The sequence below is a fragment of the Balaenoptera physalus genome (assembly GCF_965194825.1).
Source record: "Balaenoptera physalus genome assembly, chromosome: 7".
NCBI classification, from domain to species: Eukaryota; Metazoa; Chordata; class Mammalia; order Artiodactyla; family Balaenopteridae; genus Balaenoptera; species Balaenoptera physalus.
Genome location: NC_138886.1, coordinates 65,019,671 through 65,034,256, shown reverse-complemented (window position 1 = coordinate 65,034,256; position 14,586 = coordinate 65,019,671). Strand labels below are relative to the sequence as shown.

Here is a 14,586-nt window from a genome sequence, read left to right as displayed (position 1 = left end):
TTGAGGTATAGCAGCACTTTACACTGTACTACCTACCAGCTACCGTTCTACTAGGGAAATAAAATTTAGATGCATTTAAAATACAGTATGGGCCCAAACCCACATCCTATCGAAAAGGCTTATGCTCTCCTATCATTGTTTTCTATACTGCACGTTTTGCATTCGTTAGGACTGCATATTTCTTAATAGCTCTTGGTGCTTTAAATTTAAAAGAAAATAAATGGGGCTTTCTCATATTACAGTTTCAAGGAAAAGGAGACTGCAGGGCCCCTTCAGCAAGGTTTAAGAGGCCTACAAGCTGCACACCCGTGCAACCGCCTCATGCTCCGATTTCATCTATGGGGTTTTGTACAGTTCTTTTTTGGATGGTGCAAACCGCGCAAGTGCAGCATTAAAAACCTCTCCACCCTGGGAAACGATGCAAGAACATGCAGCTTAGGCTGCCAGGTTCTCTCCAACACACAGCCAAGGGCTGGAGGCCCGTATACCCGCCCCCAAACCCCGTCCACAACAATCGTTTCCTCCCTCCCCGCCTTTTACATACAGTACACATACAAATACACACACGCAGAGCAGCCAGCAGGGGCGGGCCGGGCCCGACCACTCCGCAAACCGCAGGGGGGAGCCACAACGGGCCAAGCTGTTTGCGCCCCCTCCTTTTTCCTTCTCACTCTTCTCTCTCTCCATCAGGCTGCACCTGTTAGGAAAAAGCGAACTTGGGGATCTAGGGTCTCCTGAAGTCCCGTTTAGAAGCCACATACCTTCGGCGGGTGTTGCGTTATCCCCCCTCCGTCGGCTAGCAGTTGGTCCCGTCCCAGTGCTAGCGGGCGCCGAGCGGGAGCCGCGCGGGAGCAGCGCAGCGACGGCGGCGGCAGCGGCGGCTGTGGTTGCTATTCGGAGCCGTTGAGACGCCTCTGCGGCAGCTGGTGGCGCAGGTGGCTTGCGTGGACGTGGGCAGAGGCGGCCGGCCCGCCACCGCAGCCTCAGCGCCCGCGGCCCCGGCAGGTGAGCGGGCGGCGGGGACTCGCCCCGCCCCCCCTCGGTGGCCTCACTCCTGGCTGTAGCGGGGAAGTGGCCACGGCCCGCCCGGGAGCAGAGGTTCGGCCCGGGGCTGCGACCGTAGGGAATAAGGCTGGGGGAGAGGCCGTGTGTGGATGGGAGGGGAACGTTCCCCTGCCTTTTGCCATCTTTTTCTCCCCCCCGACCCCCCACCCTCCTGGGGCTTAAGCTTGGGGGAAAAAAGCCAGAGAAAAGATGGGGCGGGAGAAAGGGGAATTCGGGGCTGAGAAGCATCTCTGCCTCAGGTGGTGGCGTCTTTTCGGTCGTCGAGCGGTAAACCTGGCGAAGCCTGGAGGGCTAGCTCTCGGGCTGCGGAGGCCGCGCACTCGCGCGGGAGGAGCGGGAGGCGGCTCTCCCCTCACTCTCCCACCCCCCTCCCCTCCCCTCCCCACCTCCTCCCCACCCCACCTCCTCCCCACCTCCTCCCCCTCCTCCTCCCCTTCCCCCGTCCCTCCCTTACGGCCCCTCCCTTCGGGTTTCTGAGCTTTAACCGTCCTCCATGCTCTCCCTCGCAGGCGCGTCGGGACACCCCGAGGCATCCTCCCCCTCCCGCCGCCGCGGGAGCCTCGGCTGCCGTCCGCCCTCCCGCATCCCCTCGCAGTCCGCACCGCCACACCTCCTCCCTGTGCTCGGACCCCCGGCCTCGCCCCCGAAACATGACTCGCGATTTCAAACCTGGGGACCTCATCTTCGCCAAGATGAAAGGTTATCCTCATTGGCCAGCTCGAGTAAGTGATTTTTAGCCTTCGCGTTTAGCGGTGCTACCTTCCTCAGAGGCCTACTTCCTATACCCTTTTCTCTTAATTTTTTTTTCTCGTGCCCTTTCTCCCCCTCGCTTTCACTTAGTCTCATTTGTAACCTGACCTTTTATTTTAGTTTTCTGCCCACTAATCTTCCATGTAATTTAAAAATTCAGGTGTTTCTACATACTTAGGTATTTTCCTATGGTTTGTTTTTGACAGACTTTGGCAGGTTTTCTTAATACGAAATATTTCAGGGTGATGCCATTAGTGTTCCATTGTAGGTGAAAATAATCAAGTATGGATTTTGTGTTTAAAAATTAAGGAAACATAGACATTTTCTTAACTTTGAGTAAAATGCAAAATACCAGTGAAATCTATGCAGACTGTTGGGTGTCAAAGAGTTCCACGTGATTAAATTAACATAGGTATTCTTTCCTGTTTTATGGTTGATGAGACCTTCTGGATTGACTTGTTTAATAAGACATAGGACTGGATATTCTTGAAAATTTTACAATAAGGTAGCATCACGGAACGTCTAGAAAGTTTATTTTCACGTTTTTATTGGTGAAGTTTGCCTTATGACCTTGAAGAAGTTGTTTTACCTCTTTGATTGTTTCCCACAGGCAAAAGGAGTAGACCCAGATTCCTGGGTTCACATGTAGTGCAGAGAGGTGATTAAGGACTGAGGGTTTTTTGTAACATTTAGGAATTGAGACTGTCTAAAATATCTAAGTACCATTTTCAGAAAAAGATCTTTTAGGTTATGGTAGGACTCAGGTTCTAAGGTAGTGATAGAACCTAGCAAATGTTGAGCTCAATTAGATTAGTAAGCTCAAGGTCCTTCTTAAATATAAACATGAGATATTCTAAAGTTGTCATTTCCACTAATTTACTCTTCTTTGAGGACTGTATTTCTTAAAGATAATTAAATCCTGTAGTTTTAATTATGTCAGTTGGGAGGAAAAATAACCATTGGTTACAGAGAATCATGGAGTGAGTTGCTGAGTGCTATCCAAGTATAAAATATTCACTGTTTCTTAATTTTTCCCATCCAGCTCTTTACAGACTCAGGTTTACTGGTTTCCTTCCCCAGCCTGGAAAGATTTTTTTTCCCCTGGTCTATTAAGTCTACCTTTTCAGTGGTGTCTTATTGAAAAAATCCTTAATCATAATTCGTCTGTATATTTGACACTTTGTTTCCTTTGTGATAACCTTTTAACTCTTATGTGCATTCTTTGACCTCCAGGTAGTTTGTAAGCTTTTGCAGAGCAGTAGATACAAACTGAATTTCCTTATTACACACCCCCCTAATTCTTAGTACATAAATCATACGCTAAAAAACACTATTTCATGTTTAAGTAGAGAGCATAGGGAAACTGAGCAGGTTTAAGGCCCCTGCAAAATACTTTTTTGTGGTTTTAGCATCATTTATTTTGAGGTGTTATAAAATCCGAGCATATGGGGTACATCTTTATTCAGATTTCTATGCGACAGTGCAGTTAAAAAACAAATGAAAATGTTTTAAAAATTATCTGCTCTTCTTCTAAATCATCCTCCCCACATGCTTCAGTCTGTTAGGTGACTAAGAATGCTAATAAAAGCAAAATAGAGTAGCCTTAGGAGGGCCAGAGTATTTTCTTTCTTTCTTTAATAAATTCTATATTTAACAATTTAATTTGGATTAAAATGGGAAATTTTAGTCTCTTTCCTTTTCCCCTTTTTTTCTTAGAAGCAGTTGAATTTAGTTTTGATATTGTCTGTGTCTAAGAATTATGTTCCTTTTTCTATCTTCCCTCCAGTCTTATGAATTCTAAGTCTTTGCTTTAGAGAGTTTAAATATGCATTTAAGGTCTCAGCTGTGAAGGTGACAATCATTGTTCCAGTTTTGATTTTAAAGTTTTCTGTGTATCCCAGGCTTCATTACTTTTTAAGTCTTGCACATTCTTGTAATCCTGTACCAGTAGTAATCGTTTTTAAAGTCAACTTAAAAAAATTGCCTAGCATTTATTAAACTCTTTAGGTGCTAGACATTTGCATAAACTTTTAAAGCTGTTTGCTGGCAGAAAGCATATGAGCTGAGGTGACAGATATATCCCTTATCTTAAGGCCTCTAAGGATTTTCACAATTTAACAACTTGTCACAAAGTTGAAAAGACAGTATAATCTTCATATAGGTGGGGAAGTTAAGTTCCCAAGGGTGTTGGGTGCTAACGATTCGTATTGATGTCTGAAACCTTCAGATTGCCAACATCACCCTCATGGTCTTTTCTTAAACATGATAATGCATGTGGAGCATCATAGGTCTGCTGGTGGTCTGTACCCTTCTTAATAGTCAGCTGATTTTTTAAATTAAGGTGTCTTTGAAATTATGAAAGTTTTGAAATAGAAATGTTATTATGAAGTTTAAATAAATAAATAATGAAGTAGAAATGTTAAATTCTGGCTAAATACTACTGCCTGATGGCCTTAACTCTGGTAAGCGAAAGTATTAAGTATTACAGATGTGTTAGACATAACAGTACCTGATACTTTCTTCCTTACTTAATTAGAAGTATTAAAGTATTAAAAGAGAAATGAAAAAGGAACAGGTAACCTCATGTGATTCAGCCGTGTAGGTCTAAGATCTTTTCAGAATATGTGTTTCAGACTTGGAGAAATACTGTTTTAAACTTGTTAATGTCTCCTATATTTGGATAGCCTCCCTGCGGAAATAGCATTTAAAATTTTTGAATAGGTTCAGACTCCCTTATCTGGAATTCTTAGGGCCAGATGTGTTTAAAAATTCAGAACTTTGGGATTTTAGAAAGGTAATGATGGTACATACGCCATATATCTTGCTCCTAGTAGGGTCTGGGATGGCACATGGTAATCTAACACGATATTTCTGTGGAGAAGCATCAGTAGAAATGCTAGGTGGATAAAAGAAATGATGGAATAGCTTCAGTGTCAATCCAGGTTTTGCTACCAAATGAGTTTTGAGAGAAATATTGGTTTTCAGAGCTTCTTGGGTTTCAGAACTGGAGGTAAGGGATTGTGGACCTGTAGAACTGGTCCATTTTATAGCAGATCCCTTTTGGATGTCTCGTTTTCAGTTTATTCTGATGTGTTTAGGTGCATATGATTTAAAAGATTTTAATTTTTCTGATCTTTTTTTAGGTAGATGAAGTTCCTGATGGAGCTGTAAAACCACCCACAAACAAACTACCCATTTTCTTTTTTGGAACTCATGAGACGTAAGTCCTTTTAGCTCTAAAAGCAAATCAGAGTTAATTTAGCAGGTTCATTGGGCATATAACGAAAAACAAGTAGAGGTTAATTCAGAGAGAAAATAATAAAGTAACAGGAGACGTTAAAATCATCTTTGAACTTGGAAAAAAGTCTTCAAGTTTCCTTTTAAATTTTATTTTTATGGTAGAAAAATTAGACACTGTAGGTTTAACTTTTATTGAAATGGATGTCGTTAATCATAAAAGAAAGATGTGCATTGATCCTCTCATCAATCAGAAGAATAACTGATGGATGAAAATATGTAAGGGAAGTTTTAACAAGGCATTCAGTATTCATATTTAGTATAATTAATGCTAACCTGGCACCCTATTTTAGGCTTTGATTTTAGCCACACAAACGGTATATTGTGGGAAAGGTGAGAAGAAATCTGGATAGTTCCTTCTGTGTGTATTTATATGGCCCTGAGAGCCACTGTTACTGCTCTGCTGCCCCTGGTGGATTTGTGGGCAGAGAACTGATTTGGTGAAGCAAATTAATTTTTCAAAAATTACAAAAAAAAAAAAAAAAATTTGCAATAGAATATTGAACTGTTATTTCTGGGTGCAGAGGATTACTCCAGGGGCTATCATTAGTTTTGAAAAATAATATACTTTGTGCCTCGATTTTAATAGCCTTACAAGTTGTATATAACCTCACTGATTTTGAACTTTAAGTTTAGAATTTGCAATAATTTTGGTAAAGTAGACTTGTTTACCTGGGATCAGGTGAAACAAAACTGGTGATACTCTAATTAGAATTATGTATTCCTTAGAGTGTGTACAGTGGCAACATTTGGTTTAATGTTGCTTAGCTACTATATGAACTTTCACATAATTTTAAGAAATAGTTTTATTAATATGTGATTTACATCATAAAGTTCACTTGTTAAATTGTATAATTCAGTGGATTTTAGTATATTTATTTCCATAACCATTAGCAGTCACTCTTCATTCCCTCCCCCTCCAGCCCAGGATACCTACTAGTTTACTGTCTGTCTATTTTTGCCAATTCTGGACATTTCATATTAACGATATCATACAATGCCACGTAATTACCTGCTTTAAGGTACAGTTTTGAGTCCAGAATTGTATTGGCCTTCACCGTAATTACTTTGAGTTGGATCCAGGTATATCCTCTGAATATAAAAATTTAATTTGTAAAAAAATGATGAGTTTCTGATTCTCTGGGATAATCTACTGTTTAAAACTCTTCCATAAATTTAATAGGGAAAGGTATCTTTTAATGAAAAACTGTGTACTCCCTATTTGAGTAGGGGTTTTCAAAGTGTGGTACCAGGTCAAGCTGCACCCCACATGGGAACAGCACATGGGAACTTCAGATAGTAGGCATGCAAATTCTTGGACCTCACTTGAACCAGAAGCTGAGGTGTGGGGCCCAGCAGTCTGTTCTAACTAGCCTTCCAGATACTTCTGGTGCCTGTGAAGTTTGGGAACACTTTATCAGAGTAAAGTGAGTAGATATTTCCTAGAATTTTTATGTATGTTTATAGTACCATAGAACACATAGTTAATTTTTATGCTAAATTTAGAAGAATGATCATCCCTTCCCCAACATTTAAAAATGACAATTTTTATGTTGTAAATATCTGTGAATTGTAAGTCAGAACAGACTACACCAAATAATTAAATTTTCGTAAGCATTGTTTGGTTAATAACAAAACAGTGGTATTAAGTGGTTAATGAAGACAGTGAATTACTAATATTCAAGAATTAGAATATATTCAGGAAATTAAAGTATAACTTTAAAATTAAGCTAATGGGGCTTCCCTGGTGGCACAGTGGTTAAGAATCCACCTGCCAATGCAGGGGACACGGGTTTGAGCCCTGGTCTGGGAAGATCCCACATGCCACGGAACAACTAAGTCCATGTGCCACAACTACTGACCCTGCGATCTAGAGCCGGCGCTCCGCAACAAGGGAGGCCACCGCAATGAGAAGCCAGTGCACCGCAGCAAAGAGTAGCCCCCGCTCGCCTCAACTAGAGAAAAGCCGGGTGCAGCAACAGAGACCCAGTGCAGCCAAAAATAAAAAATAAATAAATTAAAAAAAAAATTAAGCTAATGATAATAAATTTTCACTTCAAAATGCACTTGTAATTTTTGTGCCTTAGTGATCTCATAAGTATACCATTACCTTTGGAAAGACAGTGCTGTTGTATCTATTGGTCTGGTGACTTAACTTTTTGGTATTTAAGGTTGATTTTTAGAAACTAGATCTCACTGATTATTTGCCTTTCCCCCCCCCAAAAGTTGGGGGGGCAGTTATGTGAACCTTTCAATTTGGAATTTGTATAAATGTGAGTTTATTCTAATAGCCTGTAGTTAGGGAGATGGGAAAGGAAGAACATAGAAGAAGAAATGGCAATTTAGAAAACTCTACTGGGCTTCCCTGGTGGCGCAGTGGTTGAGAATCTGCCTGCCAATGCAGGGGACACGGGTTCGAGCCCTGGTTTGGGAAGATCCCACATGCCGCGGAGCAACTAGGCCCGTGAGCCACAATTACTGACCCTGCGCGTCTGGAGCCTGTGCTCCGCAACAAGAGAGGCCGCGATAATGAGAGGCCTGCGCACCGCGATGAAGAGTGGCCCCCACTTGCCGCAACTAGAGAAAGCCCCCGCACAGAAACGAAGACCCAACACAGCCATAAATAAATAAATAAACCTAAAAGTTAAAAAAAAAAAGAAAAGAAAATACATACATAGAAAACTGTACTTATTCATAACTTATTTATAGATTAAGATTTTTTTATTGTTAATTTGGAGCAGAATCCTTTTGTAATTGCATTCTTTTCCTGACTTGCAACCATCTGACTTTTCATAGTGTTTTATACCTTTCACAGTAAATTCATCCAGCCAAGTTTTGAATATTAGATAACAATGAGCCCTTATGTATACCAAACATGATGGTCCACTAGGTATCTTAAAACTAATATATTCAAAACAAATTCTTAGTAAATGAGACTGACAAGGATGCAGTGCTTTGCTGGAGGCAAAAATTGTGGTGTTATCCTTGATTTCCTATTACAGTCTTTTCCGTTCCTCCCCACATCTAGTCAGTCAGCAAGTCTTGTTCTTTTCCTTTAATGTGCATTCTGATCTACTTTTTTCCATCTCCTCTACTACCACTTAAGTTCATGCTGCAGTTAGTTTTAGAAATAGTGTCCTACTCCTATCTTTTTTTTTAAAATAAATTTATTTATTTATTTATTTATTTTTGGCTGCGTTGCTGTGCTTGGGCTTTCTCTAGTTGCGGCAAGTGGGGGCTACTCTTCATTGTGGTGCATGGGCTTCTCGTTGCGGAGCACGGGCTCTAGGTGCGCAGGCTTCAGTAGTTGTGGCGTGCGGGCTTCAGTAGTTGTGGCTCGTGGGCTCTAGAGCACAGGCTCAGTAGTTGTGGTGCACGGGCTTTCTTGCTCCGTGGCATGTGGGATCTTCCCGGACCAGCGCTCGAACCCGTGTCCCCTGCGTTGGCAGGCGGATTCTTAACCACTGCGCCACCAGGGAAGCCCCCTAATCCTATCTTGGTCTCAGTTTTCACTCTTCATGTATAGTCAAAGTGAACTTGATATTCCAGTCAGACCATGTCATTTCTCTGTCCAAAACCCTTCAATGGCTGCCTTATTACAAACAAAACTCCCAAGTTTTGTCGACAAATGCTATTTATGAGACCCTATATGAACTAGTCTGTGTTTACCTTTCCAACCTCATCACATGTTTTCACTGTTACACAAATATATTTCATCTTGTCTCAAGTCCTTCTTGACTGTTTTCTCTTTGTTGGGAAAGGTATGTCTTCAGAGTTTCAGTCATTTAGATCTTAGCTCAAATCTTCCTTTTTATGCTTTTTCTCCATTGCACTGATGACTGAAATTTTTTTCTTTTCCTTCACCCACAAGTGAAAAGTTTGGAGAGCAGGGACCTTGTCTATCTTGTTTGTCATCATTTGCTTAAGTGCCTGGCCCATAGTAGCTGTTAAATAAATGTTTGGTGAGAGATTGATAGCTCTATGACCTAGATAAAATCATTTATGGATTATGAATTTGCTGTCCATTAGCTAGCATTTTTATAGTTTTTAAGACAACTGATCGTAAGGCTGTCTTTGAATCCTGCCATTTATCTGCTATATGACCTTGGGCAGGTTACCTAGCCTTGTGTCCTTCTCTTCCTTACTTGTAAAATGGGAATAATAAAATACTCGACCTCAGAATTTGAGGTGCAAACAAGATACTACATTAAAGATGCTTAGAACAGTGCTTGGCATGTATTAAACACTAAGTATATGTCAGCTATGAATAGTTAAAGGTAATGTTGCATATTATTTTTTCATGACTAATACTTGTGTTTATTGTTTGCAGTGCAGTTTGAGTTTTGCTGGCTAATTACCATTGCTAATTGAGGGAATACTCTCATCTAAGGTCTATTTATTTCTCTAAAGTCAGAAAATTTTAAATGAAGATGGTGTTTTTACCACTTTTATCTCCTTACTGCTCTTGTCTTAATTCAAAGATGTTAGATGCACAGTTCTAGGAACCTTAAAAATATCTATCACAGGCTGTTTCAAAACCTGCCTAATGTACAGTTTTAGGAATGAAGGTGAATGGGGAGGTACTGCTTCTTGGTCAGTTTTTTGTATAACCTGTCCACAAGAAAGGAATAAAGAAATGAATCATAAGGATAGGATTTTATTTTCTTCTACACTAGTTTTTCTATACAGTTTCTGTACTACAGACATAGCTGTATGTGTTGGTGAGGGGCTTGTGCGGTTTCTCATGAGCCTTATATAATGAGAGGAACTGTTTTTTCATCTCTATACTGTCAGGTTCATGGCACATAGTAGATGTATCAATTGTCTGTTGCATCATCTTCTATTATAAAATAGTGCGTGCTGTTATAAAATCTAGTTTAAAACAGTATGTTTCCTATTTTGTGGTTTAATAATAATAGGGAAATGAAGCAGCAAGTTAGAATCAATGTTTTAAAAGGTAGACGTTTCTGTATTATAATATGACTTGGCAACAGTTAAATGAGTTTTGAGCTTCATGTCTTCAGCTCTGATAAGCATTCGCATCCCATTTTTTATATGCAACTCTGGTTTGCTTTAAAGGAAAGGTTCTAGGTGTGTGATAACTGAGTTTTTGTGAGACATATATGTGTATGTTCTCGTGGGTATGTACATTGTTTCCAAAAAGTGACTTTAGAGAGAGAACTGCTTTTCTGTTTACTTACATTCTGTGAAAATTGGGATACACAGGAACACACTTAACGGTCTTCAGGCATATGCCACGTAAGAAATACACTTGCAGGCTTTAAGTTGCTTCAGAATTATAACATTAGTACTCTAGTTAATGATTTGCTATTTTCTTAGGACATTTTACATGAGCTTTGATCCTTGTGGGCTTTGACATTGGTATTTGAAATGAGTTCATACGTATAGGGATATAACATCAATATTTTATTAGTAGCTATTTCAAAGACTATATTACAGTGGTTAAAGGAAACCCTGAAACCTTTTTAAGGGAACATTGTACAGAGTGGAGGCTATGCTGTTTAATAGCTAGATAACCTTGCCTGCGTCAGTTAATCTTTCTGGCTTTCAGTTTTCTAATCTTTAAAAGGAGGATCTTGGTGATCCCTAAGTGTTCCTTTCAGCTCTGGAATTTGGTGGGTAATGTACTTTGAATTAATGTATATCTTTTCATTGTAAAAATTTTAAAAACGTTAAAAGAGTTCTCTACAAAGGAAACAGTCATTTTTACTACCATTTTTTAGAAACAACCCCTAAACCTGTTACTGTTTTAGTATATTTTCTTTGAGATTTATATGTCATTTAAAAATGGAACGCTTTGAAGAATGAATCAGAGCCACAACCGCATAAGGTTGTGCCCTTGGGGACTAGCACTGGCTGTTTAACAACTAATCTGAGCCCTGTGCTCCAAACCTGTGGGATTGCATCCCTGGGGAGGATTCTTTGTATGTGTATGTGTTTTCTTTTTCTTCTTTTAAATTGAAATGTAATTGATATATATTGTATAAGTTTAAGGTGTGTTGATTTTGATACATTTATATATTGCAATATTACCACCATGATTTGATACATTTATATATTGCAGTATGATTACCTGCCACCATAGCATTAGCTAACATCTCCATCAGGTCCCTTAATTAGTCATTTCTTTTTTTGGGGAGACAACATGGGAGGATTTTTTTTTCATCCACCATAGTTTTTTGAGTCTCATTAAGGAGCTCCGTAGTCTTGAGCATATCATTTGAGCCAACAGTTCTACTTAGACTTTATTAGGAAGATATGTGAAAAGATTGAGCAATACATTATTTACTATAGCTGCATTTTATAATAGAAAATTTGATATAGAAAATGGTCCAACAATAGATTAATTTTGGGATAGCTATTCAGTGAAATAGTATTTAGCTGTTAAGTAATTGTTGATATGAAAAGATGTTCATTATAATTTGAGAAAGTATTTATGGATGAGTGTATCATATCCATTAAAATTACATGTTTATATCTGTATATATGCAACAAACAAGTGGGTGAAAACAGTGGCTATCTGTAGTTGGTAAAATTCTGGATCATTTTTGTTTTCTTTGATGGGATGTGGTATTCACTGAAAAATATTTTAACAGCTTTATTGAGATGTAATTCATATCCCGAACAATTAATCCAGTTAAAACGTACAATTCAGTAGATCTTAGTATATCCAGAGAGTAGTGTAGACCTTAGCACAGTTTTAGAACATCTTCATCACCCCAAAAACAGACCCTGTACGCATTAGCAGATACTTTGCATTTCTCCTTTCTCCCTCCTGTCTTGCCACAGGGAACCACTAATCACTTTGCCTGTTCTGAGCATTTCATATAAATTGAAGTATACAATATGAGGTCTCTAATGACTTTTTTTTTTTTTTTAACTTAGCATAATGTTTTCAAGGTTCATCTATATTTTGTAGCATGTACTTTGTCTTTACAGTATTGCCAGATATTCCATTGTATTGGTCTATATTTATCCGTTCATCAGTTGATATTTGGGTTGTTTCTACTTTGGACAGTTATAAATAATGCTGCTATGAACATTTGTGAGCAAGTTTTTGTGTGGACATGTCTTTTCTGTAGGAGTGGAATTCCTGGGTCACATGGTAACTTTGTGTTTAATCTTTTGAGGAATTGCCAGGCTTTTTTTTTGTTGTTGTTGTTGGCTGTGCTAGCTCTTAGTTGCGGCACGTGGGATCTTTAGTTGTGGCATGTGGGATCTAGTTCCCTGACCAAGGATCAAACCCAGGCCCCCTGCATTGGGAGTGTGGAGTCTTAGCCACTGGACCACCACGGAAGTCCCTGCAAGACTTTTCAAATCAGCTATGAACCATTTTATATTTCTGTCAGCTATGTGTGAGGATTCTAATTTCTCTATATCTTTTCCAAGACTTGTTATTGTCTTTTTTATTACAACTATCCTATTGGGTGTGAAGGTAGTATATCTTATTCTGGTTTTGATTTACATTTCACTGATAGCCAATGACACTCAGCATCTTTTCATGTGTGAATATTTTTTTAACCATCTATATATAACATGAATTATTTAGATTTGCAAAGGTCTTCTCTCAGTTGGAAAGGCATAGTTATTTAATTTTTGGTATATTGATAAACATGTAAATTTAAGTATGACTTATAATATGAACATAATAGTAAAATAATAGAAAGTAGTGCTTGAAAACCTGACCGGAGGAGGAGGAGGGAGAGAAGTTTTTTAAAACCTATTCTGCAAAATTAAGAATAAAGGTTAACCAAGTGTAATAAAAATGTATATGTAAATCAAGGTGGTATGAATAAGACCAAATATAAGTGACTACACTATGTGAATAGAATTCTCTATTAAGACCTTTTGATTGGATTAATCCTATTAGACTACCTGTGTCTTATTTTCTGAGACAAGGCTCAAACAAGTCACTGCCAAGTAACAATATAATGTCACAAAGAAAGCAAGAATGGGACCATTGCTGTCTGATAAAAGTAGAATTTATAAAGTCAAAGCATGAAGAGAAGAGAAGGATACAGGCATTCCTTAGCTTTGCATAGTTCTAGTATGTTTAAATTTTGGTTACCATGGTTTAGGTAAACAGCCCCAGTCCCCACAACAATGTTTCAAATTTCACTTACTCTGGAATATTAACTGTAATTGTGTAGACTACAAAATTTGTTGCTAGTTCTTCAGTCCACAAATCAAGATGTAAATAACAGATGCATAGCATGTCACTTTTTTTGAAGTTTCTTGGTGATTGGTCAGTGTGCATCTGTTTCTCAATTCAAGCATAGATAGCACAAAGTGTAGTAGTGTTGTTGCCTCTTTGTCTTTCAATGATACACCCACCCAGGTTACATTTAAAGAAAAAACAAGATGGGGAATCGGCCAGCAAAGAAACTGATAATGCCAGAAGTGAAATTTGAATTGAATGTAAATGCAGTTATAGAATAAATAGCCTTGTGAATAATAACCTTGTGAACGTAGATGTGCTGTATATGGGGAGACTAGGTACACAGCCAGAGCAGCTTAGGGAAGGCAAGCTTATCAACATAAATGAGGAAAGTGGTTGTAATAAACAGGATGAAGATGTCTCAGAGGAAGTGACGCCAACAAAAAGCAATAAAGATATGCCATAACACTGAAAGTACAAAAGACAAAATGTTAGAAACTGATCAGATTTAGAAAGGAGTATGACACATTGCCTTAGGCATAGAAAATATGCCTACTCCATGTCATAAGTTCTGTGATCAGAAGGGGCAAGCACTGTGCAAACTATTCTTAAGTTGTTTACAAAGACATGAAACACTTTAATCTCAATGTTTCTAATGTTTTAAATTACAGTGTACTAAATAATTAGTATTAGTTTTACTATATTTAAAATTTCCTTACACACTGTCAGTAATAGTGCATTTAGTGTTTTGCCAATTTTTGAAGGTTTTGGAACAATTGTAATTTTTCCCATTGTTCAATAAGATTGCCTTGCACAGTCATTTTTGTGTTCTCTCATTGTCATACAAAGTGAGGACTGCCTATTTTGGGGAAAGAAAAATAATCTATATAAATTGAACTGTCAAACCTTTATATGCTAAATAACATCATGGTAGAATCAGTTTTTTGAATAGCATTTTGGTTTAGAATCATATCTAAAAATGCCCCATGTTTGAGGTTTTAAGACATTTTTCTGCAATTTTGTTAAATATTTAAGGTCCCTTCCACTTCTTCAAGTTCCTGATGCCACCAGTTTTGAACCCTTTGGGGATTTTGAACTCTAAATTAGGGTACCGTCTCACTTTCTTCTATATTGCTGTTTAGTATCCAACTTTCTTAGTCTTCCCAGCTTTCAAACCTGTTGATAATGTCCCTTGTCATCTTTAGCCTTATGAGTTACGGGGTTTTAGGAGAGAGAATTGCTTTGTTCTAACTAGAAGTATGTTTTATTTTTGATGGTGTTTTAACTCGAGTCAT

General features: G+C 38.7%; 1 protein-coding gene across 9 annotated transcripts in view; it reads left to right on the top strand.

Moving 5' to 3' along the window:
- The window catches only part of PSIP1 (PC4 and SRSF1 interacting protein 1), a 73,171-nt gene that overhangs the window by 34,885 nt on the left and 23,700 nt on the right, over nucleotides 1–14,586 (top strand). For 8 of the 9 annotated variants that reach the window (XM_082467964.1, XM_082467961.1, XM_082467965.1 and 5 more), the window contains 3 exons: nucleotides 691–1,005; nucleotides 1,575–1,787; nucleotides 4,959–5,035. In XM_082467964.1, coding sequence (XP_082324090.1) covers nucleotides 1,716–1,787; nucleotides 4,959–5,035 — 149 coding nt within the window. In that variant the 5' untranslated portion in view covers nucleotides 691–1,005; nucleotides 1,575–1,715. Of the gene's footprint in view, nucleotides 1–690; nucleotides 1,099–1,574; nucleotides 1,788–4,958; nucleotides 5,036–14,586 lie in introns of all 9 variants that reach the window. The other variant, XM_082467963.1, reaches the window with a different exon arrangement.